This window comes from Aedes aegypti, chromosome 3, assembly GCF_002204515.2.
Source record: "Aedes aegypti strain LVP_AGWG chromosome 3, AaegL5.0 Primary Assembly, whole genome shotgun sequence".
NCBI lineage: Eukaryota > Metazoa > Arthropoda > Insecta > Diptera > Culicidae > Aedes > Aedes aegypti.
Window position 1 is genome coordinate 81,558,036 of NC_035109.1, and position 27,984 is coordinate 81,586,019.

The 27,984-nt window shown below is 39.5% G+C and overlaps 1 protein-coding gene across 3 annotated transcripts in view; it reads right to left on the bottom strand.

The window, feature by feature from the left end:
• Positions 1–284: 284 nt before the first annotated feature.
• The window catches only part of LOC5577988 (serine/threonine-protein kinase minibrain), a 232,117-nt gene continuing 204,417 nt past the window's right edge, over positions 285–27,984 (bottom strand). For all 3 annotated transcript variants that reach the window (XM_021850450.1, XM_021850451.1, XM_021850452.1), the window contains 6 exons: positions 15,592–15,760; positions 15,364–15,531; positions 15,116–15,289; positions 14,937–15,049; positions 14,089–14,665; positions 285–1,789 (listed from right to left, as the gene is read on the bottom strand). In XM_021850450.1, coding sequence (XP_021706142.1) covers positions 636–1,789; positions 14,089–14,665; positions 14,937–15,049; positions 15,116–15,289; positions 15,364–15,531; positions 15,592–15,760 — 2,355 coding nt within the window. In that variant the 3' untranslated portion in view covers positions 285–635. The remainder of the gene's footprint in view (positions 1,790–14,088; positions 14,666–14,936; positions 15,050–15,115; positions 15,290–15,363; positions 15,532–15,591; positions 15,761–27,984) is intronic.

Genomic DNA, 27,984 nt, shown 5'->3' on the forward strand with positions numbered 1-27,984 from the left:
GCTTTTCCTAGAGAAATCTAGAAAAATAAAAAAATAACTGAAAGACCTAAGGAATAGTTGCGTAAGCCTCGTTGAAGGTATTTCTGAAGCCTCTAGAATCTTGTGCCAGGATCAACAGTAAGGAGGAAAAGGGTGATTTTAGAGATTGTCTTTATTAAAAATAGAGTTTGCAGTCACTGTTCCAATAAAAAATGAAGACCCTTTAGGAGAAGGTATAAAATAGATCAAAATTGGACCACGTACATTTACGTACGTAGCATTTTGATTGATAAAAAACACCCAAATTACAAACAATTTGTACCTAGTAAATTTTATTAAATAATATGTTCAACTTTTCATAAATTCTAAAATACCTTTCCTATGTCGCTGGGTAGAAGAACTTACGAACAACCAACCAAAACCAATTCAAATTTGCAAACACCACTCCCGCCAATCCCGGAGGAACATTATTGACCGTCACATCTCACCAACGTACCTCTCCGCAAAACGGGAGGTGGAAAAGAGATAAAGGACATCAGAGACAACCACGCACAGCTTCCATCCGCACCGCACTACTAAATATCGCACGCACAAATCGCGACACCGTACTAGTCGTACTTGACGCCCTTCCCGCATGGCCGCCGCCACACCGACCGTCAGTGGATAATGACCGGACTAGGCTGAACACAAACACCAACCATCGGCGATTCGCCCCGTTCGTTGGAAGCTGCTGCAGCGGCCGCCGCCGCAGCCGCCACCCGTCCCAAACCCTTGGAACTAGCACTACTACTACTACTGCTGCTTCCGCCTCCGCCACCGCTCCCAACACCTACCATGCTGCCACTGCTTCCACCAACGGTTCCGATACCACTCAGCACTGCCATTCCAGCGTTTGTCAAGCTGCTCCCGACGCCCAAACCCATGCCGCCTCCTCCAGCCCCGGTGACTAGTGAGCTTGGACCAGCAATCCCACTACTGCTGCTGCTGCCAGCACTGCCGCCGATTGGACCTATGAGCGATCCCATCTGTACAAATCCCAACATCCCATGACCGCCAGCAGGTGCATTGGAGTGACCCATCAGCAGCGCGGCATCGCTCATCGAAAAGGGCGCATAATTCGATACGCTGTGCGACAGTAGGCTCCTACTGCCCCCTCCCCCACCGCTATTACTACTACTGCTACTGCTGGTACCCCCGCCGCCGCCGCCGCCGATGATACCAACGGGATGACTCGTAAAGCTACTACCACCGGACATGAGGGCTGCTGCCGCGGCGGATGCCGCTGCTGTCGCCGTTGATGAGGATGAACTCGTCGGATCAACCGTTACTGTTGTTGCCACAGAGCCACTGTGAGTTAGCCCTCCCAGGTCGATTGGCAGTGATGCGGGGGCGTAACTCTTGTGACTAAGTAGCGGATGCTGCTGCTGCTGTTGGTGTTGCTGCTGCAGGTAACGATTCCGATGGTAGTGGGTGGGATTCGACGATGTGGTGTTCAGGATCGTGTGGGGCGGATCGCAATCCATTGCCAGCGGGTGGTTGCTGCTGTTGGTGCTATTGGTGTTATTACTATTGCTACTACTACTATTGTTGCTACTGCTGATGGTGGATGGCCCGGAACTGGAGTTGTGACTGTTGCTGTTGTTGTTGGTGGTGCTTCCGCCGAGACCGACTGCTGCCGCGGCCTGCGACAGCAACAGCATGCTGGTGCTCTGCGATTGCGACGAGGCTGATGAAGGGTGAAGTTGTTGCTGTTGCTGCTGCTGAGACTGGTGGTGCACCGATTGAGGTTGATGTTGTAACGAAGATAGACCTGCACGGGGAAGAGAAAAGATATACGGAGATATGCGTTAGTAAGGGAGTTTTGGCGCATAGAGCGAGAACATTAGGAAACACACAATTATGAAAGGTATAACATTTATAAGCAAGATTACAAGCATTAATACTACAACGTTCGGTACTGACGCCTGTCGTCAAATAATTTGATCGACATGGAATACTAAGAAGTTAAACAGAGTCGAATTTAATCAATCCAGACATGTAGCTAACGAACGTTTTATACAGATTTTAAAAGATGTAACCGGGCCCATCAGTCACCGGTTAAGGTTCCCGCCAATTGGGAGATTTTTGCCATAGCCATATTTCAGCCTATTTCATCATCTATCCGATGGGAGTGGTCGAAGATGGGAGAAAATCGGACCCTACCCACTTGATGTGGAAAAACAACATAAAAGCTAAATGACTGCAAAAAAGAGCCTTTAGCTGATTACCACAACCGATTAGGAATAACAGAATGTCCTAAAGATTGAGGCTTCTGAAATCAGTGGGCGGTCAACGCAGCAAGAGACTGCAACTCTGCATTGACAGATTTGTTCATTACTTTGTCATCCTATGAAATGGCTCAGAAATTTAAAAATGTGTTTGACAACACGACTCCGAACTATTCCAGTATTGCTTATGCAGAGATGGCGGCCAAAGATTGATCTGAAGCTTCATCCAGCACTCGAAATTGGAATAACGGGCTCAGAACCAACGCAATCATGCGATGCTCGTTGCGTGCTAACTCATTAGTAAATTCATTTCCACCGAAGGAAAAATGGTCCAGGTACTCTTACAAGGTTTACAGAGTTGATTGAATACAGTTGAATTGAGTTCGACATGCATTAAGTAGCCTTGATCTTGAGTTGATGAGAAGACAACTTGGGGAACGTTATTTTGGAGCCGGCCTTCTGATACGTTGGAGTATCAACGATATCATCCAAATCACATGGATTTTCACTCGACGTAGTCGCAATCACATGGATTTGGTCGCAATCAATCCAATATTGAGTTGCCAGTTTGTTGACCGGGGATTCTTAAAATGCAAAGTTTACGAAATTACATTCAAATGTGTACAGAAGATGTAGAGATGGTCAGGTAATGATTCCTCGTCCGATTACCTATATTAAGTAATTTAAGATCTGAACAACTTAGATATGGTATCAATCTGGAGCCTCTTAAATATCTAAGCTGTCCCAGATGATGTAAGGAGCATTAGCATCACTGCCCACAATCAGCGCAAGGCCTTTTGTTACGCAGCGTACGACAACTTATTTGAAATCATCCATTGGGCTGGTTTATCGTGTAATAAAAAAAAACGAACAATATACGTATTTCCTATTGAGATCGTCAACAGAAACAAACATACATCTCAGGTAGTGAACTGAGAAATGAGTGTAGTAACGATTGCGCTATCAACGAGGACGCATACACGAAGCATGGCTCGCGAGTTTGCCAATTCATGATTGCTGAAAGTAGCAGAAACTAGGTCCACAAGGTTACCTGAATAGAAGTTTCACTTATGAAAGTAAGGTTCTTGAACAAGCGTCACTTGGGTTATTTGACTTCCTAATTGTTTTTATGCTGAAGATTGATCTGAGCTATCTGAGCTAAGCTTTTTGAATGCTCAGCACGAAAAAGACCACTATGTAAAACGCATGATGCCAAGCCACATAGGTGATAATAACAGTAACCAGTGCCCTCAGTAGCCGGTTAAGGGTCCCGCCAAGAAAGGAGGGGACCGACACCAACTTAAGTGGGAATAGCGTGGGTAAAAGCCTAGACATTGTGGCGACGGCAGACATTGGCAGCTCCAGTGAGGTGACGGATGGCTTAATCAAGGCTATGGTTTGTAATGAGCAGCTCTAAATCATAATCGGATTAGCTAAAAGCAACAAAAAAAAAACATCACCAAGGACTTAAAAAAAAATCCGCTGAAATTGCGACAATCAGTCTTAGCTGCATAATAAGACTTATTTCGTAGTCAAGGCACAACTCGACAAAGCAGATTAAAAAACATTCACTAGGTCGATCGAGTCTGAATCACTGTTTCGTATTACTTCGCAGGCAACGCGAGTACCTAATACATGCTGCGAAAGGAGGAATGAATATGTAACGAAAAGATGCATGATTCCTAACGAAAGCGTAACCTACGTGGTCGTCTTTCAGAGCGAGAAAGCTGATACGAGCCAGATTCCGCGACCAACAGGGCAACAATGGAGTGACCAATCCAACGTCTTATACAATGAAGATCAAGGTGAAAGCGCCGGAGTTGTTTGAACGCACTTCACAAGAACCACAGGAACGCAAGAAACCCGTAACGCAGGTAGATCACCTTTACGTGGTAATTTGTACCGGGGCAGCAGGGACGAAAGTCCATGGGCTTAACAGACCCCGCCAATACGTCCCCAATTATGTATATGACATTCTACTGCTTTAGTAGGGTCGAGTAACACTGGCCCGAAACGGCGAGTGGGCTTAATGGCACAGGCAGCCCCCGTCCCGTAAAACCGTGGCAGGCCTTAGTGTGCGTTCCAGTTCCATCGCCTGGTTATTCCAACTGGGCGGGAGTAAGCTCAGATGCCATTACCTGACTTGCGCCGATCCGGCTCTGAACATAGTATCCCATAAACAAGCAACTAGATACGACGGGCAAGTTGTTGAAGGGGTTGATCCTCAACATGCTAGTACCGTATACGGAAGGTGCGGACGGCCTGTCCAACAACCACTTTAGATTCAGGAAAGGTAAATCTACTCTGGACGCTATCCAGTCGGTCGTTCAGATAGCTGAGGTGGCAATCGAGCATAAAAGGAGCAGCATCCGTTACTGATCGGTTGTCACTCTGGATGTAGAGAATGCGTTCAACAGCTCAAGCTGAGAGGCGTGGGCTCACTTCACCGCCTCAAGGTACTGGTGCAGTGGTGTAAGCTTCCAGAACGCCAATTTGATGGTAGGATTCTACTGTATGACAAAGAGGAGGGGCAGAAAAGCGTTCGAATTACCGCGGGAGTACCTCAAGTTTCAATCCTGGGCCCGCTGTTATGAAATGTGATGTATGATGACGTACTGAGGCTGCCACTTCCGACGGATGTTAAGATTGTTGGCTTCGCCGATGATATCACCCTAGTGGTCTATGACGAATCGATGAAGGAAGTAGCAGTAGAGTTGATAGCAGCGCACTCTTTGTCCATAGTTGAGGAATGGATGAAGTCTAGGAAACTAGAACTGGCCCGTCACAAAACTGAGGTGGTGGTTGTCAACAATCGCAAGTCCGAGCAACGGGCGCTTATCTCGATAAGTGATTGCACCATAGAGTCCAAGCGATCCCTTAGGCATCTTGGGGTAATGATCGATGACAAGCTCAGCTTCGCTAGCCACGTTGAATATACCTGTAAAAGGGCATCTATGGCTATAGCGGCGCTTTCGAGGATAATGTCTAACAGCTCTTCTGTAATCGCCAGCAAATGCAAGCGCCTGGCAAGCGTGGCACTATCCATACTGAGGTATGGAGGATCAATCTGGTCAAAAGCGCTTAGAACGAGCAGAAACCTAAAGCGGTTGGAAAGCACGTACAGGATAATGTGCTTAAGAATAGCAAGCGCATACCGAACGGTATCTAAAGAGGCCGTGTGCATCATAGCCGGGATCACACCCATCGGACTCATCATCAAGGAAGGTGTTCAATGCTTCAACCAAAGAGGTACCAGAAGAATCTGCAACGCGTGTAAAGAGGCAACGCTCAGAGGTTGAAAGCAGGGAGTGGGATAACTCCACTAAAGCTAGATGGACCCATCGGCTAATATCAAATGTATCCGATTGGTATAAAATAAACCAAGAGGAAGCGAACTTCCACCTGACGCAGTTTCTGTCAGGACATGTTCGGGCACTCAGAATCTCCTGCGTGCCCCAATTGTGCTGATGTGCAAGAAACAGCGGAGCATGTCGTGTTCGATTGCCCCTGTTTGAAAAATGGAACTTAAACAGTGTTGAAATAAGAACAATGTACACTATTCTACTACAAATTACCAAAATGTGTCGTAGCAATATATGAAATCAATAGCTTAGAGAACACTACTTCTATGCGCAAATTAACAAGTGATGTCTATTATTATCTTATAGTCGAAGAGGAACAACAAACTATCCGTAGCAATGTATCCCAAGTTCAATTTATCAGAATAGTAATCATCTGTTCGTCTACGTTTTAGCATGCAACAACACCGAAAAAGAAATTCAAAGTTAGAAAGAGTTGTTAGTTACCTAAAATAACCTATTGGAACACGGTTTTTTGGCAATTTGGTTTGAGTGTGTTAATGAATGCTTTGTGAGAAAAAACGGGTAGAGTCGAGTGAAGATGTTCTCTGCTGCTGCTGCTGCTGCTAGTCGATGACCCTGGATGCATCCAGGATATCCTCTCTCGCCTCACGCTGTTGTCTTCTCTTCTATTGTTTCACGATACGTAATAATAATAATGACAATACTAGCAATAATAACAATCTGCCCGGTGCTCTCAGTTCTCTGTTCACGGAAAATGCAGATTTCAGAGTGCAATTCAATTCGGTAAAGAACACTTTTGAATAGTTTTGTTTGCCTCTCTCCTAGCTATACAACAGTGCTTCTCATTTCCCTAAATTTCTCCCTAGTACTCTCATACTTTCGCACTTTCTACTTGCTGGGTTACATACTTATGCACACTGCCCTGATCCGACTTATCTGTCCTGGTTTCCAACACTGTTCGGATTTCAATAATACTTAACGATGCCTGGCTACTAACTGTTACCCTAAACGTTCCCTATTCCATCGCTGGACTGCCTACTATAAAAAAGAGTCTCTCCAATCCAATACTTGCTTTTAGCTGTTGCGTATGTAGGTGTATGGTTCCTAATTTGTTTTTCACTTTCGTGTCCAATGATAAATACTTTTGTCTCTTTCTCTCTTACGGGGTCTGATTATTCTCTGTCTTCAAATTGCATATCACTAGAGGTTTCTATATATTTTTTTCTTTTTTCGAAAAAAAAAATTCCTACCTTACATCTGGATCCAACCATGCACAATGTTAAACTCTCGCTCTATCTCTCTCTTTCTTCGCGCTTACTTCGCTCTGTGTCTGAGATATCCTTTTCTGGCAGCAAGCTTGGCTTCATGAGTCGTTCTCACCAATCGCAATCGCTTCGTATATCTTTCAATCTCGCGCGCACGCTCTTTCCCTCGCTTGTCTGGTACTCGGTTTTTGCTTTGTTTCTTGTATGGTTTGTTTTTCTATATATTTTCTTACTTTCAATTTATTTTTCCTTTGTTTTTTTTTGCTGGTGGAGCTAATGTACTTTTTGCTTTGTATTATTCGGTCAAAATTTTGTTCTGCTTTGTTTTTTGTTATGTTCTAAAAAAGTTTTTCTTCTCTTTTGTATTGTTGTGGATTTTGGGTTCGTTTTTCACGTTTGACATGCAACATCGGAATTTGCCAAAAATAGATGGAAGATTCATTTTAGGGGGAGTTTCTTCTCTTCACATGTACTTGTAATAGTGGGGAGATTATCGTTTTTTTACTTTCTGTGTGGATCCTCAGTCTGCAAACTACGGTTCTGTGTACTATGTATTATTTACTTTTGCTCCTGTCTACATAACGCATTCTTATTGCAATATTCCTTCTGGGTATTTCCCTCTCTTCCTGTCCATCGATTATACTAGGTTTCCCTTCCTGTTCCAAACAATGCACTACTGTGGGACCGCTGGAGTGTTTCGATTCGATCGATGAACCCGCTGAACTGCACTTCCCACAGTTTGAACTACACACCGATGCACGTCGCTCTTTCGATTCCGTTCAAGTAACATAAGATTAATATGAGTGTTTTGCGTATGTGATAAGTATGAGTCATTCATCCTTCTTTTACCGTTTCCATTAGTGATCTTACTGTTGTTGTTGCTGCTGTTGTGGGTCTCTACCGTTGTTAGTGTTATTGTTATCGCTGTTAGTATTATTAGAATTATTATTATTGTTATTATTACTGTTACGATGTGACTGCTGCTGCTGATGAGGCTGCGAATGAGTATGCTGCTGTGGCGGCGGAGGAAGTCTTTCGCTTGGCTCGAGTCATCGACGATCGTCTGCTGGAGGTTATAGGGGCAGAGTGAAAGCAATAGGAAGGAAAAAAGAGAGATTCGACAAGATGTAGCAATTAAATATCTAGGGGTCATTATGCTTGCTCAAGTTTTGTTCAACACAACGGAATACAGAAACTCAACAAACGAAAAGAATAAGTTAAGTAACCATCATCATCAGAAGTCATTTTACCATCGGGGTTTTACAAATGTATTATTACGGTACAGATCGGTGATCAAGTTCACATTTTCTTAATTTCACTGAACTGAAATGATTTTTCACTGAAATGATGCCTCATACAGCTCAATGCATCCCGCAACAGTTTTGTGTCGCGTGCATCACAAAACGGACGAACGAAAACTTTCAATAGAAAGGTGACAGTACTAGCGTTAGCGTTAGCGTTAGCGTAGTTTCAATAGAAAGGTGACAGCACTATTTCGACTAACACCTAAATGGCATTGTATGGAGGTCAAGGTAGCGTTTGAAGGAGGTAAAGTATGTTGCTCAAAAGCTTACACAGAACTAAGGAGCTGGTAAGGATGATATTGAAGCTGAATCATCAGGATTAGCTTGGAGAAGAGGGCCTGATGTCAGAAACTGTTGTCTACAAATGACCTAATGTATGTAGCTGCTTAACATCAGTATCTGGAAGCTAGCATTATTACCAGAATGAATATGCATTACACTTACACAAGAAAGGTGATAACTTTTTAGAACATAGTACTGTTCCAGATCATATCGAGGGATATAGAGTGATTTCGGAGAAGCACGCTACGCGGCCACACCCACCTGTTCCAGGAGCAAAAAACGCCGCCTGGAGGAAGCAGAGTGTGAAGTAATGGAGCAGCCAAAACATTTCTAAGAAACACGGAGTTCTATCAAAAGCTGAAAGTATGCCACGAAGGCTTCGTTGCGCGAACCGAAATGTGCAGGGATAAAGATGGAAGCATTTTCTAAGACGAATGTGAGGTGATCGAAAGGTGGAAGCAGCACTACAACGAACATTGTAATGACACTGCAGTGTAAGTACAAGCAAACAGTTTCAAGCTTCACCATGATGGGCCCGGAGAGTTTAGCCGTTCATATAGATCGGCCGATCTGAGATACAGAGCATTTACCGGATGAGTTATAGCAAGGGGTTAGGGCTATACCCTCTCTACAAAAAGGGCGATAAGGTGGAATGTGAATAGAATCGATGAGCGATCACTCTTCTAAATGCCGCCTACAGAGTGTCGTTCAAGATCATCTTTCGACGTCTGACACCAATATATAATGGGTTCGTGGATAATAATCAACCCGACTCCGTACGTGCCTGTGAGAACTGAGAACTGTGATTCAAATTATCCATGGAAATCCCGACGGGTGCTAAAACAAGGTTATGGACTTTTGTTCCTTGCTGTTCAAAATCGCGCTGCAGGGTGTCATGCGAAAAGCCAGATTTAACAGCCGAGTTACGTGCTTTGCTGTTGGCAGTTACCAGAGAAATGAATTGATAACTCAGATCTATAGTAAAGATGACAAACTGATGTTTAATAAAATTTCGGAGTACCATGACCCCACAGTTATGGATCAACCTATAAAATTCAATAAAACGACATGTAAAACGTAAAATTCAAATTTAAAAGCACGAATCGAATCGTTTCAAATTGGAACTTCGGTTAGTAAACTGTTTTGAGTGTAATATTTACATAGGATTGCATAAAGATTAAAAATTGTATCGGTTTCTGAAAAACATATTATCAATTTCATATTATGGATCAAATTGTGACATATTACGGATCAGTGCGCAAAATCAAGAGATTTTCAACTCAATGCATCTGTATTGCATGAAATGGCGAATGTTAACAATGTGTCATATATTACTGCTAAAAATAGCAGTGTTAGAGCTGGAAACAAGGGTTAAATGCCCTGTTTATAGTGGTACTGCATTGTAGTAACTGAGACATGAACTGTTTGCGCTCCACACCAAGTTTTCCACCCATTTTTGTCTGCTAAAAAATAAATTTACAAACCTTGATGTTTTATTAGTTTTATCCTTAGTGTTATTGTCTGAAAATGTCGAATTCAATGCATAAAGTAGCAGAAATCTACATTTTTTGGAAGTGATCCATAACCGTGGTAAACAATCATTTCCTGATCCATATTATGGACCACTAGTTAGAAGTGCTAATATTACAATAAAAATTCAAGTAAAATGTTTTCCAAAGATGAATTCATACTAAATCGACCATATAATGATAGCTGTGTGCTACCAACTAAACATTTGTCAAATACACCGTTATTTAGCGGTTGAATGTTGTGCTTGACATTACAAATGGCAGAAGACAAATAGTATAGGGTCGATGTACCAATAGCCGCATAGCTAAGAACAAATATTCGTATAAAATCGAAAATTAACGCTAGCGTCATTATTTTTACATCATCTTAAAGCTTTTTATCTTGGTTTTGTGGGAAAAATATGAAAACTGCGAAAACTCATATGTTTGCATTTATTATCGCTTGTGCCACTATATTTCTGTTCCTATAGTAGCACTAGCATCACGGCGTTGGCAAAATACTAATCAAAACCGTATTTTTACAAAACGTTTATATTTTTCCTTGAAAGTGTGGATCAAAAGCTTTCGTTTGATGTAAAAAAAGTACTTAATTTATTAATTATTTCGTATAATAAAAAATAGTTTCTCTCAGTAGTGCTACTATAGGAACAATAGGTTAACTATAGGCGCAAGGGAGCTCAAATTTTAAGCAAAACTAATTATTTCGATCATTTTTTGAACAAAATCAAGCTGTGTATCAAATAGCTCCTGACCTTCATGTCAAAAAATATTTTGAAAAGATTCATAGCAAAACGGCCGTAAAAAGCCACTAGTGCGACTATAGGGGACTGTCCACTAAGGGAACACTGACCCTAACATGGAAAAAATATGTTTTACGTCAACGTTTATGTTTTGAGCGAGTTATCCGCTGTTGAACGCCAAAGTGATCCGTCACTGTGGGTGATCCGTAACTTGTGGGCATGGTATCACTATTCTGAGGGTTCGCTCAAATATTACGTAACGCAACAGGGGGAGGGAGGGGGTCTTACATAGTGTTACGGTCCATACAAAAATTTAAAATTCTCCATACAAAAGCTGTTACGTGGGGGAGGGAGGGGGTCTAAAATTGGCAAATTTTGCGTTACGTAATATTTGAATGAACCCTGAATGGCTACTACAAATTTCTGCCATCTGGTTGTCTTCCATTGACTGTTACTTTCTGAAGTTTTATCGGGTCTACCAGTCTAGAGGCAGCTAAAACGACTTTTGCTTCTGCTTCTCCGACGTTTCGGCGTATATTTCGCCTTCTTCAAACGCAGCCTTATGTTGTGTGTATTGGTGTCACACAACGAAACGCAGCCTCTAAACGCTCGAAGAATGCGATATATACGATAAAAGTTACGAAAGAAATTATTCATCACAGCGAATGACGAATACATTCATGAGCTTGTAAGAGGTTCTGCACCTGGTATTACTCTACAAAATTTTTCATGGTTTTCTCCAAGAATATCATCAGAAGTTAATTTAGGCATTTGCCTGATATTTCCTTCAGGCATTAGTCTGAAGATTTTTTTTACTGATTTTCCAAGGAACTTCTTTTTTTACCATGAATTTTTCAAAACATTCCAAAGATTCCTTCTAATACTTTTCCTGGAAATTCTCAAGTATGTCTTTAATCTTCAGGAATGTATTCAATGATTCTGGTATGAGATTTCCAATTATTCAACCGCAAATTATTCTATTACTTTGAAGATGTCTGCAGGGATTTGGTCAATTTCATAAGAATCAAACCAGTGATTTCTCCAAGCTTATTTCTCTAGACATTTGGAAGTCCAAGCATATGTTTGTAGCAATTTGAAAGTCCTTGAGAGATACCTGATGAACTTTCACAGAAGAGAAATCATACAAGGACCTAGGATTAAGGTTCTGGACCGTTGAGGAAGTTTTGGATGACTTTCTAGATAAATTTTTGAAAATTCCCACCGGGCTACGGTTTTTTTTTCAAATTGTCATTGGCTTCTAGTTTCATATGCTGGCATAAGTGGACCAATTTATTTCATATAGCCGCAGTTATTCCGGTGTCCTCCTGAGTCAGCCCGGGTAAAAATTCGACCAACTTTCTTTTCTGACAAGTTTAACTATAGTAAATGGTGTTTAAACACCTCAAATTTAACAGAAAACGGAAATTATGTATCCTCGGCTAATATTGTGATATCGTGGGGCAACCGATTATGGTCAAGGTCACTTAATGGTCCTCCGGAACATCCGTAAAAGTGGACATATACTGAAAGTTGACCTAGAGATCTGAATTTTTTTTTCAAACGATTTGTAGTGATGAGCTTCAAATAAGCATACTATCGTTGCCTTAGTATTATCTCGGATGACCATTTTTGGTCCTCCGGAAAATAAGTAACGTTACATACTTAAACTCTTCAGAAAGGGAAGTTGAATTTTTACCCGACCTGACCTAAGAGAATACCGGAATAACTGCGGCCATAAAAAATAAATTGGTCCACTTGGGCCAGCATATGAATCTAGAAGCCTTTTTTTTTAGAATCAATTGAGTTGAACGTTCACAAAAACAATTTGAAAAAAATCGAAACCCGGTCAGCCGGATTAACGTTATCAAAAGATATTCTGAAAAGAGCTTCAATAATTATTCAAAATCAGCGTTCGAACTTTCATAAGATTTTCCTAGAGGAATTCCTATGAAAATGTACGGAAGAAATCGAGAAAAAAGGGGTAAATCCCTATAGAAATTTCTGGATGATATCTGGAGGTATCAACAATGAAAAAAAAAAAACTGGAATATCCGAAGCGGTCACTCGCTTTCAAGTTTCAGCTTAAACGGATGTTTCATTCTCCAGATTTGATCTGTTGTAAATTTAAGGATTGGCTTCGTCATATCTTAACCTTAACAAATGAAGTTTAAATTCTGTGGCAAATTAAGAAAACAAATTGCCATACAAGCTGGTAAACATGCATACAAGTTGACTTAAACCATCAAATTCTGCATTTCAACCAATATCTCAAATATAGACGGAAAAAAAATGTGTAGTAAAACTATCATTTTAGGGGGTTAACTTAAGTGCTCGCACCGACAATTTTCAGCAGACCAGAAATGCGCTTAATTTTACCATGTCTCTACATCGTCAGAAGCTCGATAAAAATTGCTAAAAAGTAGCCTTTGTTCCTAATTGGTACAAAAAAAAACCCACTTGTGTTGTCCCATCTTGAAAATATTCGCATAACAGTCACAACGAAGTCCTCAAAAAGACATAGTGGTCGGTATCTATAATAGACTCTACACAATAACATGGAATGCAGTAAGATCATGCACTCTCATGGCTACTACTTAGTCCAAGGGGAAATTTGGCTTGAAATGATTCCCCACGACCATGTCTGAGTTAGCTTTCGCAAATGATGAATTTTAGCACGTAAATTTCGACAGTTTAGAAGAAAAATTAAATTGACCACTCTCAATTGGCCGGATATAAAGTGATCCCATAAAAAATCGAAAAAATACCCAAGGTCAAAGCTGGTTGCAGTGTCTAATTTAGTTCAATAACGTTTGTGTTCGAAACTATAAAAACAATTTGAGGTAGAGTCAGATTTATATTAATAAGTTGGGTAGAAGTAACCCTCGTAATAACTCCGAACCGGTGGACGTTTCCAGCAATTCCAATAAATTCGAAAAACTAGACTAGATTTCATTCAAACTAAAACGAAGGCAATCCGTCAAGCTTTGTCGAAATGGTGGCAATTTGAACTTTTTTTTCTCCTTGCTGGGCGGATACGGATTAAGTCTATCAAGACGAAGTACATGGTTGCGGATAGAGACAGACGCACTGCCCATAAATGCATGTCAGTCCCATGTTTGCTGGGTTTCCTATGCACATGGGACAATTATGCGTTTATGGGCAGCGCAGGCCTAGTAGTAACTCTTTTAAAGTTTATGATAGATGAATAAATCCTTAAAATCATTAGTTGCGCGACTATATATTGCGTAATGCAATGCTTTTCTTGCATTTGTTAGTAGAAGCGTGGTAATTAGTAACATGATGATGGTTAGTAACACATACTCAAAATAAATTCGTAAAAATGAACCGAAACCAAAATTTCAACTTAGAAACAACGACGATTATTGATTCGCGACTCACCGTGACTGCTGGGGTCCTGCGTGCTCACCGACGGGCTGGTGCTGAGCGAGCTGATCGTGTTCGCCGTGTTGGTGCTCTCGTCCGACGTCCGCTTGAAGAAGTTGTGTTGCAAGGCATAGTACGGTGTGCAGCGCGTCTTCGGATCGTAATCCAGCATCCTTAAGATTAGGTCCTTAAACTTAAGATAGTCGGATACGCTGTGGCCGGGTTCGCCGTGCCTCCGGCCGCCCGGTCCGCCCGTTTCCACGCCGAGGATGTCGTGCAGTTTCCGCGTGCCCGGTGCCTTGTACTTGCGCTGGTTTTGCGTTTTCCGCAGCACGTACGTCCCGTCCGGGAGCTTCTCGAAGAACTTGCGAGTTTTGTGCGCCTGGTCGAGGATGTGCTTCGGGGGCATCCCGAGCACCTCGACGATCTTGTTGATTTGGTCCGCCTCGTTCGAGCCGGAAAACAGCGGCTCACCGGTGTGCATTTCCACCAGTATGCACCCGAGCGACCACATGTCTATTGCTAAGTCGTACGGTATCCCTAATAGTACCTCCGGCGAGCGGTAGAAACGTGATTGTATGTATTGATATATCTACGCCGAGTGAATGGGGGATGGGAAAAAAATAAACAAGCACATAAGTGTTTTGTTTTCAATGTCTTCCGAGAGCAATTCTATTGCAATCGTATCCTTGTAATTGAGCACCTTGTTTATACGCCGGATATATAAAAGGGCTTGTAGTAGCAAGGTAATTTCATTTTATTGCCACTTACTCTCCGATTGTATTCGATCCAGTGGAAAACGAACCATTCACACAGTGCTCAATTGGTTTGTTTTGCTGCTCGAGAGCATCTCGTATACTTACCCTTTGTCCTAGTTGACATGAACTGCCAAAATCTACTATCTTAATTGCTGACCGTTTAGGGTTACATAATAATATATTTTCTGGTTTTAAATCACAGTGTATGATATTTAATTCTGAAAGCGAAAAATTTAGTGATTAGTGAACTTGACTACACTCTGTAACGTCATCCTAGAACTTACCTTGTGAACTTAAAAATAATAACGCCGTACATAACTGCTGGGCAAACTTCCTCGTTAGATTCAGTGAAACCCCGCGGAAGTTCGTATTGCGCAATAAGTCGTATAAATTATAGGATAACAGCTCGAATACTAAACACAGGTGATTCCGCCACATAAAGTGTCGCTTCAGCCTTACTGCAATGGTACAAGGAAACAAAAATCGCTTAGGTACTTTCCAACTGAAAATCGGGCGCCCCCCAGCAACTTACCAATATAGTATTTGTTCTCCGCGTCCGCCCGGTTCATCATCTCCAGCAGGTTCACCTCGATTTGTGCTTGACTGAGGAAGGGTCTTTTGTTTTTGATGATTTTTATCGCCACCTGGCACTCTTCCTCGTGGTCGTAGGCTTTCACCACCTGGCCGAAGCTGCCCTTGCCTGTAATCATATTGGAAGGTTAGTTTTCTAATCAGGAAAAGGACCTTTAAAATAAGTTACCGATAAGTGAATCGATTTCATAGCGATCGAGAAACTTCTCGCCATTTTTGATGATGTAGTCATGGTTCTCGTCGTCATAGCCATCGTTGTATAGCTTTCGCTCCTTCTTGTGGGACGTGTCCTCGCCCTGGGTCTGTTGAGCTCTTCGTTTCTTTTTGGCATAGTAAACCTGGAAGAGAAAGGGAGAGTAAAACGCGGAAATTAGTATTGATTGAATCAAAGATTTTAGCAAGGATGATTTCATAGATATACATTTTATAGAAATTAGTTAAGAGAGCCCTGATATGCTCAATCTATAAGAAAGGGCAGATATTGAAGTGCCATAATAAGTAATGAATAGCTATTCTAGATTCGACATACAAAATAATTGCGCGAAATCAATTTAACGGACTGAGATCATACACGTAATACCAAGCCCATTTTCAGGAGTACCGTCGATGAGGGTGACAATGGGTCTTGGGGATGAGATTGGGTCAAACCGGAAAATATTATATATGAACTATTTCAGCTAATAACGCTGATATTACTAAAATTTATAATTCATATGTTAGGGAACATATTATTGCACATAATCAATCACAATATATTTTTTTTAGAAATAGTAGTTTTTGATTGACATATCAATAAACTTGTATGAAGTGTAGAACTAGCCCTCGTGCGTTAAAATACACTCAAATAAAGATTTAAAAAAAAAAAAATAAACTTGTATGTTGAAGCTAGAGAAAATTTACAACATTAAATTTCTCCTGTGCAAAGTATAACGCATGTACTTTAACCTCTATGGTTATATTACTAGAAGGTCGAACGTTTCTCAATACATTTCAATCGTATTTTCCGGAATCTGTTTTATTTTTCTACAAAAATTTAATATTTTTCGGTACGCTGTCTAAACATTAGAAATAGACTGGGTCATACAAGAACGATTGTGACTGAAATCACAAGTCTACATTTTCGTCGTTTTACGGTGCCGTGTGTACTCTTTCATCATTAGGATGTGTTTGTTCTTTCTAAATACAACATCCTGAAACATCAAACAAGTCTACTTGAGGATTCCGTGCATTGAATAATAATGCAACGCATTTTGACAACTTCTCAAACCAGCAATTGTTTTCGTGCGCAGCAACAACGAAAAATTTAATTAAAGGTTTTTTTTGGTTTTCAAATTTAATATTTTATTAGTGTTTTCATATTCTAGAAGCATCGCACGGAAGTACAAATGAATTGGATAGCTGAAATACCAGTATTATGACGTCAACACCTGTATTGAATGTATTGATCGTGGAATGTCGCACCGATATTTAACTATTTGCGAAGGTTTAAAATAACTGTTTCAGTGCACCTTTGGGGAAACTGAATAGGCTCTTTATGGCAATAGTGATCAGACTTTGAAATCAATTTGAAGAAAAAAAAACAAGACAATGTATGTAAACTTGACGATAATTGCTGGGTTTAAATAATTTTTTTCATAGCTCTTCAATTTTTCGGTATAATTGTATTTTTAAGTAGGTTTATCATACTTGTGAAATATTTTAGATGCCTTTTCGTCATGCTTGCATCGTATTTCATCAATATTTCTCAGCTGTGAATGGTTTTGCAATCATATTCTCAAAAACAAGTTATTTCATTTACAGTGACCCAATGTCACCCCCTCTATGGGGTGAGATTGGGTCATTTTTCATTCACTTGTAGTGCCGTAGTTAATACATATGTTTCTTTAATTTTTTGTACAATTGTTAATGAATCATCAAAGTACATACACACCAAATTTGAAGTTTATTGGAGTTAAATTGCGATAGTTATTCTATAAATAATTCGTACATATCCTTATTTGACCCATTCTCACCCCCAACGACGGTACCGATTAACAACGGACTAGATGTTCACTTTGCGAATAATCCTAGAAGATGATTTTGGAAGTACATCTTACACACTGCCTGTTTACTTCAAGATAACTTGCTCAAGATTCAGTGAAGAAAGATGAGCTTTGGCTGATAATGGTTCTAATAATTGAATGCGAAGGCGTATCGCATAATAGACGTTTGGTGTAGAGAAAATTATATGCTTTTTTTTAAAAGCTACCATTTCCAGAACTTGTATGAAACTACTGGTTACAATAGGTCGATTATGCCAATATTCTTTATGCGAAATAGGCAAGCCCCATATTCTACGCATGCTATTTCCAAGACTCAATCACCTGAAGTAGATGACAGTAGAGGGGATTTCTTGGGATTAAGTTTTAAAACAAATTGATTTGAGCAATCTCAAGGCTGGTAGCATCTGAGTTCCTATAAAATAAGAACTTTAGAGACCTTATGCTTGAAAAGAGACCGAACAGGAACAAAAAGAGACCACACGGGAACTAAAAATGACCATACAGGATCAAAAACAAACATTCCAACGAGCAAGAACCAGCATATAAAAGTTTCCATAATAATGCTCAGTAAATCTAGCCAGACATTTTTCTACGAATATGTTTTTTTTTGAAGAATTTCATCAGATGCTAATGCAGATATTTCCCCAAAGAATTAATTTATTGATTCCTCAACGGTCTTTTTAGGGAATTCCTCCATGAAATAGTTCATAATTCAAGATATCTTTGAGAATTCAAATTATTCCAGCAACTCCCCCATGAATTTCTTCAGGAATTCCTTACTTTCACAAATTTCTCAAGAAAATCCTGGAGTTCATACAGTGATTCTTCAATCGATTTCGCTAGGAGTTCGTGCAAATCTGTGACGAGATATTAAAACTGACTTCTTGTCAGTTTTTTTTTCTCTTGTATGATCTTTGTGTTGCCAGACATCTGGTGCACATAAATATGCACATATGGTTGTATAATATGCTTGCCCATAGTCTAATCATTCGATTGACATTGAAAAATCGAAGGAATTTTACGCTTTTAGTTTAGAAATTTGAAAAAAGTTTTTGTTCACATTTGAAAAATTTCGGACGGCCTCAATTTCTTTGTGTAACGTGTTGTAATGGTTGCATGGATGAAGCGAAAAAATAAAATTAATTTTCGATAAAATAAATACATTTTCTATGTACAAACGGTTGATGCAAGTGCGGAATAGTCCTATCTTTCCAAATGGCATGCGAATTGAGTTGGTCTTTCGATTTAAATTTGCAGGACAATGGTCCAGGGGGTCCAAACTATATTGGTTACCCTATTGTACAATAATCATTGCTAGCAACGCTGTTTTGCAAACTAATCATAGTTTGGTTCCAAAATGAGAGACGAATTGTTGGGTTTCTGTCTCAGGTCCAAATATCCATTGAGGGCAATTTTAAGAACTCAAGCAATAATTTCTCTAGAAATGTCTCCACTGATATCTGAGGATTTCCTCCATAATTGGGGTTCAGTTTTTTTTTCTTCAAAGATTTCAATTAACTCTTTGTCTAAGCATACCTTTAGATGTTATTTCAGAAATTTCTGAAGATTTTTCCAGAAAATCCAACAAAAATTCTTTGAGAAATTCCTCAAGGAAGTTCTCAGAGAAGTTAACCGGAAAATGACATTCTTAAAACATTTTTGGAGAAATCACTGAAAAATCCTGAACCTGTCGTTAAAATAAATCCTCTAGTAATCTCTGATGAAACTTCTGCAGAAATTCCTGATGAACTCTTGTGAGGTTCTCTAAAAAATTCACTAACAACTCTTGAACGTTGAATTTAATGAATAATCCTCGATACAATTTCGCAGGGTTTTCTGGAGCAATTCCTTGTAAAACATTATACAGAATCCAGAAACTTGTGCATAAATTTTCGGAATAATTGCTGTAGTATTTGCTAGTATGGAACCTCAAATGACATTTTGAAGAATCCATGGAGTTTTCACTGGGGTAATTTATCAGGAATTGTTTGGATTAGTAATTAGTTGAACACATGTTAGAGAAATTTCTAGATACATTTCCAGAAGAACTTAAATAACTGGTCGAATCTATTTAAGAATCCCTAAAAGAGTTTTCAAACGATTTCTAGTAATAATCCCTGGAAGTTTAGGAGCAATTTCAGAGATAAACCGTAAATGAATTCACGAAAGAATTCAAATGAAAAAGGCTGGAGGGAAAACTGAGAAATCAGCATAGATATCAGCAAACATTCTATAGTTCATGCTTGCGAACCGGTTCCGCTTTCCATTGCCGTTCCGCTATCATTGCGTTTGGGCCTTAAGAACCAAACATTTTTTTTTTGCAAAAAAATGTCGAAATTATTAATTAGTAGTACATTTAAATTTTTTCAAGGTAGGCTAAGTGTACTCTTAAGTACTCTTTTACAGAGTTGAAAAAATGTACTCTTTTCAGTGAGAGCAAATATGGTAACCCTTCTTTTTTCACAGGTCCTCCTTTGGAGATTCAGTTTTTGAGGTTTTGTTGCAACTTCATCATGACAACTTCCAGAATATCTGTACGAAATTCACTGAAATTTCGTTAGACACGCGTAGTCTTTCGCAGGTTTTCAATAGATTTCCGTTAAAGAATGTTCTCCAAGAGGTCTCTCTGTAGTTGAAGTCTTCGATCAGACCGACATACAACCCGCCGTCTCCAGATCAACAATTCGACGCATTGCTCATTTGATGAACCTAACTTTATATAAACTATAAATCGAGCTTTTCAGCTAAATCATGCAGATAGCGTTGGGCTCAAATGTTGTCGGTCGAGCATCTTGCCGGGTAAAAATTTTCACGACTTTTTATGGTTCTAACATCTATTGTAGCAAGGCATTTGCCTATAGCACTAGAATAATCTGAAAAGCGATTTGATCAAGATTGTACTTTTGTTTGTGAGCAGTCAGTTTTCTGTATGAAGGGCCAAAAATGGATGTGTGGACCCACAAGCAGAGACACTTGCACAAAATCCGCGGCAGGGGAAAAGAATCTCCTTCCAGAAGAAAGTTTTCACGAACAACTGTAAAATCAAGCCCTCGATTGACGGAATACTCCCAATAGATAGGGTAGAAGAGCCCGCCCTCAATCCACAAAATCCACATGGAGTAGGCAGTTCCAGGCTCCCTGTCCAGATCGCTTCAATCGGGTGCCCTGTTGGTCCCTCCCGTACCCCGTTATTTATAGTAGTATGTTTATGTAATATACAATCGGTTACAATTCATCTCACCTTTATTTGTATGTCTTCAAGTATGATTGTTTAATCAGTATTCCCCCTTTATTTTGTTTTACAGTACAGAAATAATTAATTGGTAGGCAATAATCTGTGGAAGTGCTCATAGCTAAGAAGCAGACTCTGTCTTAGTTGGAACGTAATATTGGGAATGAAGGAAAAGAAGATCATTGTACAATTTATAAAATCTGTCCTTTAACATCAGACACAGAACAGCAAAAGAAAACAATCAGCTACGAAAACATTGCTCTTTGCATAGATAGTGTATCATCATCGCATGGTGACTACCGACCAAAATTGTCAACAGACCAAAACCCCCACAATCCAATATTGCAAACGACCCCTCATCCAATATGAAGCGCAAGTCCTTTTCTGTTGTTTTGATTTGGTGTTTTTGTATGTGTCCGTATCTGCCATTCCACCCATACACTGTCAAACGTCGGCAGTCGGCGAGTGAGTGCAAAAGCTCACTGATTATGCTCTGCCTCCAACATTTGGGCGGCCAGGCCATAGCCGCGGTTGATGATTGGGAAGCTTTCACGAACCATCACCATCTTTCTGCGTATGCCAACAACAGTTCTTGTGATGTCTTCGACTCGGTATTGTATATACAATTATATTGCGATGTTGTTTTACTTGAAAACACAGATAACAAAATATGTTGTTAGTAATAATTTTCTGGTCAAATCAACAATATTAATAGATTATTTTAGATATAACTATAAACATAGTTGATTTGACTTTATAATATCAAATACAACTATATTCAAAATTCAATCATGTTTGAGTTGACTTACTTTTTTTTATAGACAATTCAATATTTGGCAATGTTTACTCATTTTTTTTTCTGCTTTGTCGACCTGAAAACAATTTCATAACAAAGTGCACGTCGACAAACTTTGATTTGTTGTATGAACTTCTGCGTTATTTTTATCAAAGTTTCTGGTGGAATACGAAAAGATCTTTTGTAATAATCCATATTATCGTATTGTTACAATAAAACACTATTATATTTCTAATGTTGATTTCTACTAAGGGGCATCTACAAGTTGTTTAAGGACAACCATGTGGGGGCAGTTGCAACCGCCTAGTGCAGACCTACCAACACATCCGTCCAATATGGCTCGGCTCCCCTCTTTGCATCGGTATTTGTGGTGGGCGACTTCCTCAACTAAAAAAATCTATGCTCTTATGTTTGGGGGGACATGTGAGTGCGCCGCGATATTGATCGAGTGGGCTACTTTTCGATCGTGACAACAATAACAATAATAACAGACGGTGGGCGGCCGTCTCGAAAGCTCGAGGGTGAGCTTGCCTAACTGGAAAGGCTTTGTATATCAGGGGGTGGTCGAGGGGTGGAAAAGCTTCCTAAACAATACCACCCAGAACACTAGGGGTGAGTGAGGAAAGGATGAGAAGACAGGGCTGCATGCGGAGTCTAACTATGCGAGAGGATGCTGAGTAGGCAAACATTGACAGGGAGCACAGAGGTAAGAAGAAAGGTCTTACAAAGTCTAGCTGCGTATCTGTAAAAAGTATTGAAGAAATTCATAATGAAAGTTTGACATGAAGGTAAATATACAGTGACTTTGAACACAATAAATAAGTCCACTCTTTCTGTATATCTGTACCTCAAATTCAAACTTGTAACATGATTGAACAAGCCAAACATTTGTTTCTAATTGATCATGTGTATTTGAACTAATTTCTAATCTCAGCAGGATTGATTAGTCATAAAATGGTACCGTAAAATGGGGTGTTAAGGACTCGTGGGGTTTTAAGGGATTGAACTTCTCCATCAAGTTTGACGAGTCACAAAAACGTCGAAAGTGTATATATCAGGCATCTGAAATGCTTGATTTGTTCGGAGGATTTTGAGCTGCATTATGTGAAAGGGAGTGTCTATTAAAATAAAGTATTGTGGAGTCTAGATATTTAAACCTATTCAAAACATTTTTGTTCGAGTTGTATAGGCTAAATACATTTAAGTACAAAACTATGAAACAATATTAAGAAAAATATGTGAGTAACTTAGAATACAAGTATATTTAATTGAGATCAAAATGCAGACAAAAATTTTTGAACATTTTATCTAGATTTCGATTTTCAATAATTTTTATGGAAAAAGTCTCTTTTTTAAAATAAGTGGGGTGTTAGGGGATTATCTTCTCTACTTTTTTCAAGTTACTTAACTCATTCGATTTATGCTGTAATATATTCCAATATACTTTTGGCTTGTTCCATGAAGTAAAACTGCGTTATAAAAGTTAAGGGGTCTATTTTGTTTGTTACTGAACATCACCGAAATGTCTAATCTTGAAAATCGGTAAAACTTGTAGGAAAATCTTGACAACAACACATCCACCTATCGAGCAGATCAGCAAAACAAATAGGGGCTATTTTCGAAAACGAAGGAAAACAATTATTCAAAGAAGCCTCTTGGCGCAACTCTCTGTATGTAGGCTCTGTCATTTCTGAGCTCTTTTTGAGAAACTTCGCGGCCCCGTCGGGCACTAAACGTATTGTGTTATAAAAAAGACACGGACACCGTCTTCAGCCATTTAGCTGCACAGACTGTAACTTAACTCTAGACAACGGACAGGCATGCTCCAATGGTAACAGCTGAGAGAAACATTCCTGACGAAAAGTTTCAACGGCTGCAGCGGGAATCGAACCCATATCCCATAACACGATACGCTCATTGCCTTACGACACTAACCGCACGGCTACAAAGCCCACAGAGTGAGCGTTCGAATTCCACTCCATACTGGAACACTTTTTTTCTTAAGTATTTTTTTGACCATGCCACTGGGTGTTGCATACAAATACTTTGTTAAGTGTGTTTATTTACAGGGCGAATTCCCCTATTAAAACTAAAAGCTTGTTGAAGTAGACTATTTATGAAGTTGCTCTGCATAGTTTAAAGGATTCGTAAACTGCAAATTTATAGGTTATGATCCTGTTGCATTTAAGTATAAAAATTATGTCAAGACAATTTTACGATGTATTGGTAGTTTCCAAATAGGATTCATGTCTATGAAAAATTTAGCAGTTTAAATAAAACGGTTTGCGTTTGCAGGAGTTCCAAGTTCAATAATATTGATGTATTATCTGATTGAAGTTGAAAAAAACTCATGAAAATGAATGAAAGCATCAAAGTTATAGACCAAAAATATTATGTTTTGTTGTAGGCAAAATATGATTTTATTTACCAAACTCAAATTCCTTAACACCCCATTTTGTATATCCGTCAAAAAATCACACATTTTCATGATTATCTCCGAAAACTGTCATGGGATCCTCATAATTGTATTTGGCTTTTGATATACACGACGAGAGAATTGTAGGGCTGTCCTTTGTTCAATTATTGACATAATAGAAGTTGTTAAAAACTCGAGTCGAATGGTGGATGAGATAGTTTGAATAACGGGTTTTCTCGCATAACACGCTACATTTTTTACTTCAGTCGTATACATGTACCTATAAAAAAAAGTCAAATTAAGCCGTTGGAGCTGTCAAATCTAGTTTGTTATGATTTTTCGAATTTTTTTTCGATTTTTTCGAAAGAGTACAAATTTGACATTTTGGGATTTGATGCTATGGAAGTCGTCATATTTTACAGATTAGTTTGTAATAAAATCTGGTTTAGGCACTGTATACAAAATGTTGAATGCCAAAATGTTGGATAACGTCGAATCCCAAAACGTCGAAAGGACGAAACGTCGATTTTTTTTCATTCTTTCGGAAGGGAATCATTCTTCCAAGAAAAATTCGTTTCTTACCAATATTATTTTTGCCTTTTCGGCGTTTTGGCATTCGACGTTCTGTCACACAACCGTATTTCATTGCAAAATCGTCATATCATCATAGCTTTCAATTTCGCCAAATCAAGCAATCCCAGAGTACTGATAGCGAAGCACGTAGATAACTTGTTTTGAATTAATTGAAAAGTTTTCACACAGACAAACAGACGTTTTGCTCAATGTATTTTTTTTTGATTTTCATAATGTTTGTTTCAAAACCACCTCAGAAATTTTACCAATGCACTTTTACCTCTTGGTCCTAATATATTTGTTCAATATTTCTTTCATATATCTATTCAAAAATTACTCCAGAAACAGATACAGAACTCTTACAGATAAAATGTGTATAAAAGTTACTCGATAACTGATATAACTGTTATCCCACAAAGTTCCAGTACTTCTTCTAATCATTTCCTTTGCAAAAAGTTTAGAACCTATAGCCAGTGCATTAAACAATGTACAGCTTCTTGTAGAACTCCAGAACTTCGACTGAACCGTGTTAGGAATCTTCCCCTAAATTCGACAAGAATCTCTTGAAAATCACACCAAAATGACATCTGGAACTAACCAAGGATTTTGTTAGTAATTCTTCAATGATACATCATGCCACGTTCTGTCATGTTCTTTAATAGAGATTTTGTCATGTGTGTCAGAAATCTATTTGTCTAATTTGTCATATATGTCAGAAATCTACACTAATATATAATAAGCTGCTGAGAGATAATATCAAGAATTTGAGCTAAGAATCTCGAGGCAAATCATCCATAGATCTCGTCCCGATTTTCTTGAGGAACGTGAATGTACTTGATTAGATAACAAAGAAGTTTTGATGAGGATACTGGCGAAGATGTAACCCAAGAATTTCCAAAATCTTGGATGCGGAATGTTCCATAAATTTCCAGAAATATCAAACTTGTTAAACATCAAATCAATAGCATTTGATCATAGATTTACCATTGACTTCCAAGGAATCGAATCCGCCAAAGATCTAATGATTTTGAAAAAAAGGGTCCAATATCTTTCATCGTCAAGGTCGGAAATTCACGACCAAGTTTTTGAAAGTTTTCCCAGAAACTTCTTTGGGTGATTCGCTAGAACGTCAACAATTCTTTTCTTATACGCGGTAATAGTAGGGCTTGTTCAAAAACTTTTCCACATAATATGTTTTCAGAGGGCCTTCTTAGTCGAGCGGTTAGAGTTCGCGGTTATAAAGCAAAGCAATTCTGAAGGTGTATGGGTTCGATTCCCGGGCGGTCCAGGATCTTTTCGTAATGGAAATTTCCTTGACTTCCCTGGGCATAGAGCATCATCGTCCTGTCCCACATACGAATGAGAAAATGGCAGCTTTGGCAAAGAAAGCTCTCAGTTAATAACTGTGGAAGTGCTCATTGAACACTAAGCTGAGTAGCAGGCTCTGTCCCAGTGAGGACGTATGCCAAGAAGAAGTAGGTGTTTTCAGAAAAAAATCTCAAATTTTCATATTCAAAACCCAGATCGAAACTACAACCCTATCCTCGGGAATGGGTCTGCTCTTAGCTTCCGGCTGCACAAATCCGATTCGGAGTGCCACATTACCGAATTTGGCCCACCAGCACACCAAAACACGTTCTGCTCATCCGGCATTATTATTGCTGTGGCGCTCTGTTTGTACTTATCAGGAGTGGCTGCTGTTGCCAACCGAATCTTTGCCTCGCCGCATTCTCATCCACGGACGGACCCAACAACAGTGTGGATAGCGACGAGGACGACGACGAAGACTCCGCCGATGATGATTATTCTCTGTTTCCAGTCATTTCGATGATGATGGTAGTGTTACACCGATGTCGACTAGGACAACGCAAAATCGTATGTGCGATGGACAGAGCTGCCAGGTTGTCGTTATGTTTGATGATTTCTTAGAAGCTTATTCAAAAACATCTGGTATATAGAATTTCAGACGACTCCCTCGAAGAATCCTTTGAACAATGCCTACAGAAATTGAAGGTATGATTAAAGTAGAAATATTGGAATAACTATGTGAGACAATGTTGTATAAATTTTAGATGAAATTACACGAAAAAAAGCGAAAATTCTTCGAAAAACCCCGGAACAAATTCTTAATTAGTTAATCTTAAAAAAAACATGAAAGAATCTCTGGATAATTTTTCAGAGGAATCCAGAGATCGCTGTCGAATCCAAAAATGTCTCTTGACGCCAACGTCACATACGAGACATCGATCGATACCAGCGGAACAAAAATAACCTGTTTACGTGTCTCAAGGGTCATATTATGTATTTCCACTAAATCTGGGATTGCTGAACACGTTGTCGTTCTCAGAAATGTTCCAGCATGCCTGGAGGAATTTAGGAAGCAAATAATGAGAAAAACCATGGATGAATTCACGAAGGAATTCATATGAAAGTATCTGGAAGACTAACTAGAAAAAGCGGCGTAGAAACTCTGCCACCTGCTACCAGATAGCATGCGACAGTTATTTGCACGTTTGCCTTGGAATGGGTATTAGCCCACCAGAATATGAAAGAAGGTTCAGGTTTTCAAATATAGGTCAGTGACATAAGTTAGTAACCAAATGCTGTTTTCCATACAAAATGCCTAAGTTTGGGTTCTGTATCTCAGCTTCTGGTAGTCCGAATTGGCTGAAATACTACAAATGACTGACGAACTACAAATAACTTGATGTTTTGCCAGTAAGGGAATTATTACATTGCAGTAATTTAACATAGAGTTTCAGAGGGTCGTTCAAAGACAAAAGTAAGTAACCGAGAGACTTTGTAATTTAATTCTAAAACTGTAGAGAAAATCCTAGAATAGTATCTGGGAAATGATGCAAAATTAGGAGAAATTTCTCTAAACATGTCTTGATAAATCTCTAGGCACAATTATGCGAAAATGCGTGAAAAATCTCTAGGGTAATTTCCGAAGGGTTGCCTGTAGGAGTCCCTGGAAGCATTACGGAAGAAATGCCTAGATAATCGCGTAAGTGTCTCTGAATGTTTCTTTGGAGCCTCTAGTATAGACTATTACACCAGGATTCGCCATTAGGAAATAATGATAAAGAATTATTATAAGCGAATAAGGATAAGCGCTTATAAGGAAACCATTATAAGCAAAAAATAGTGACTTTAGATACTTTTTAGAAAAATATCTGATACCAGCCTTGTATAGCTTTTCAGTTTGTCTAGGATTATGTTCAATGTACTACAGTTTAGGATGATTGACTGTCGCAATCAAACCTAAATCTGGCATCACCGCTACCAGTACGAACAGGACGGGAACAGGACAACGGTAGCTTTCCGAAAAGCTTCAAGAGAACGACGATCCGTAGACAGCGCTGCGGAAGGAAGCACAAGGAGACGCAATACCGAGAGGGATGCAGACTGTTAGATACAGCATATCGATGGGGAGTGTGGTGAGTGGATGGGGGACAGCCGCCCGAGAAGAGGTCTCCCGAGCAGCAAGAAAATCGATAACA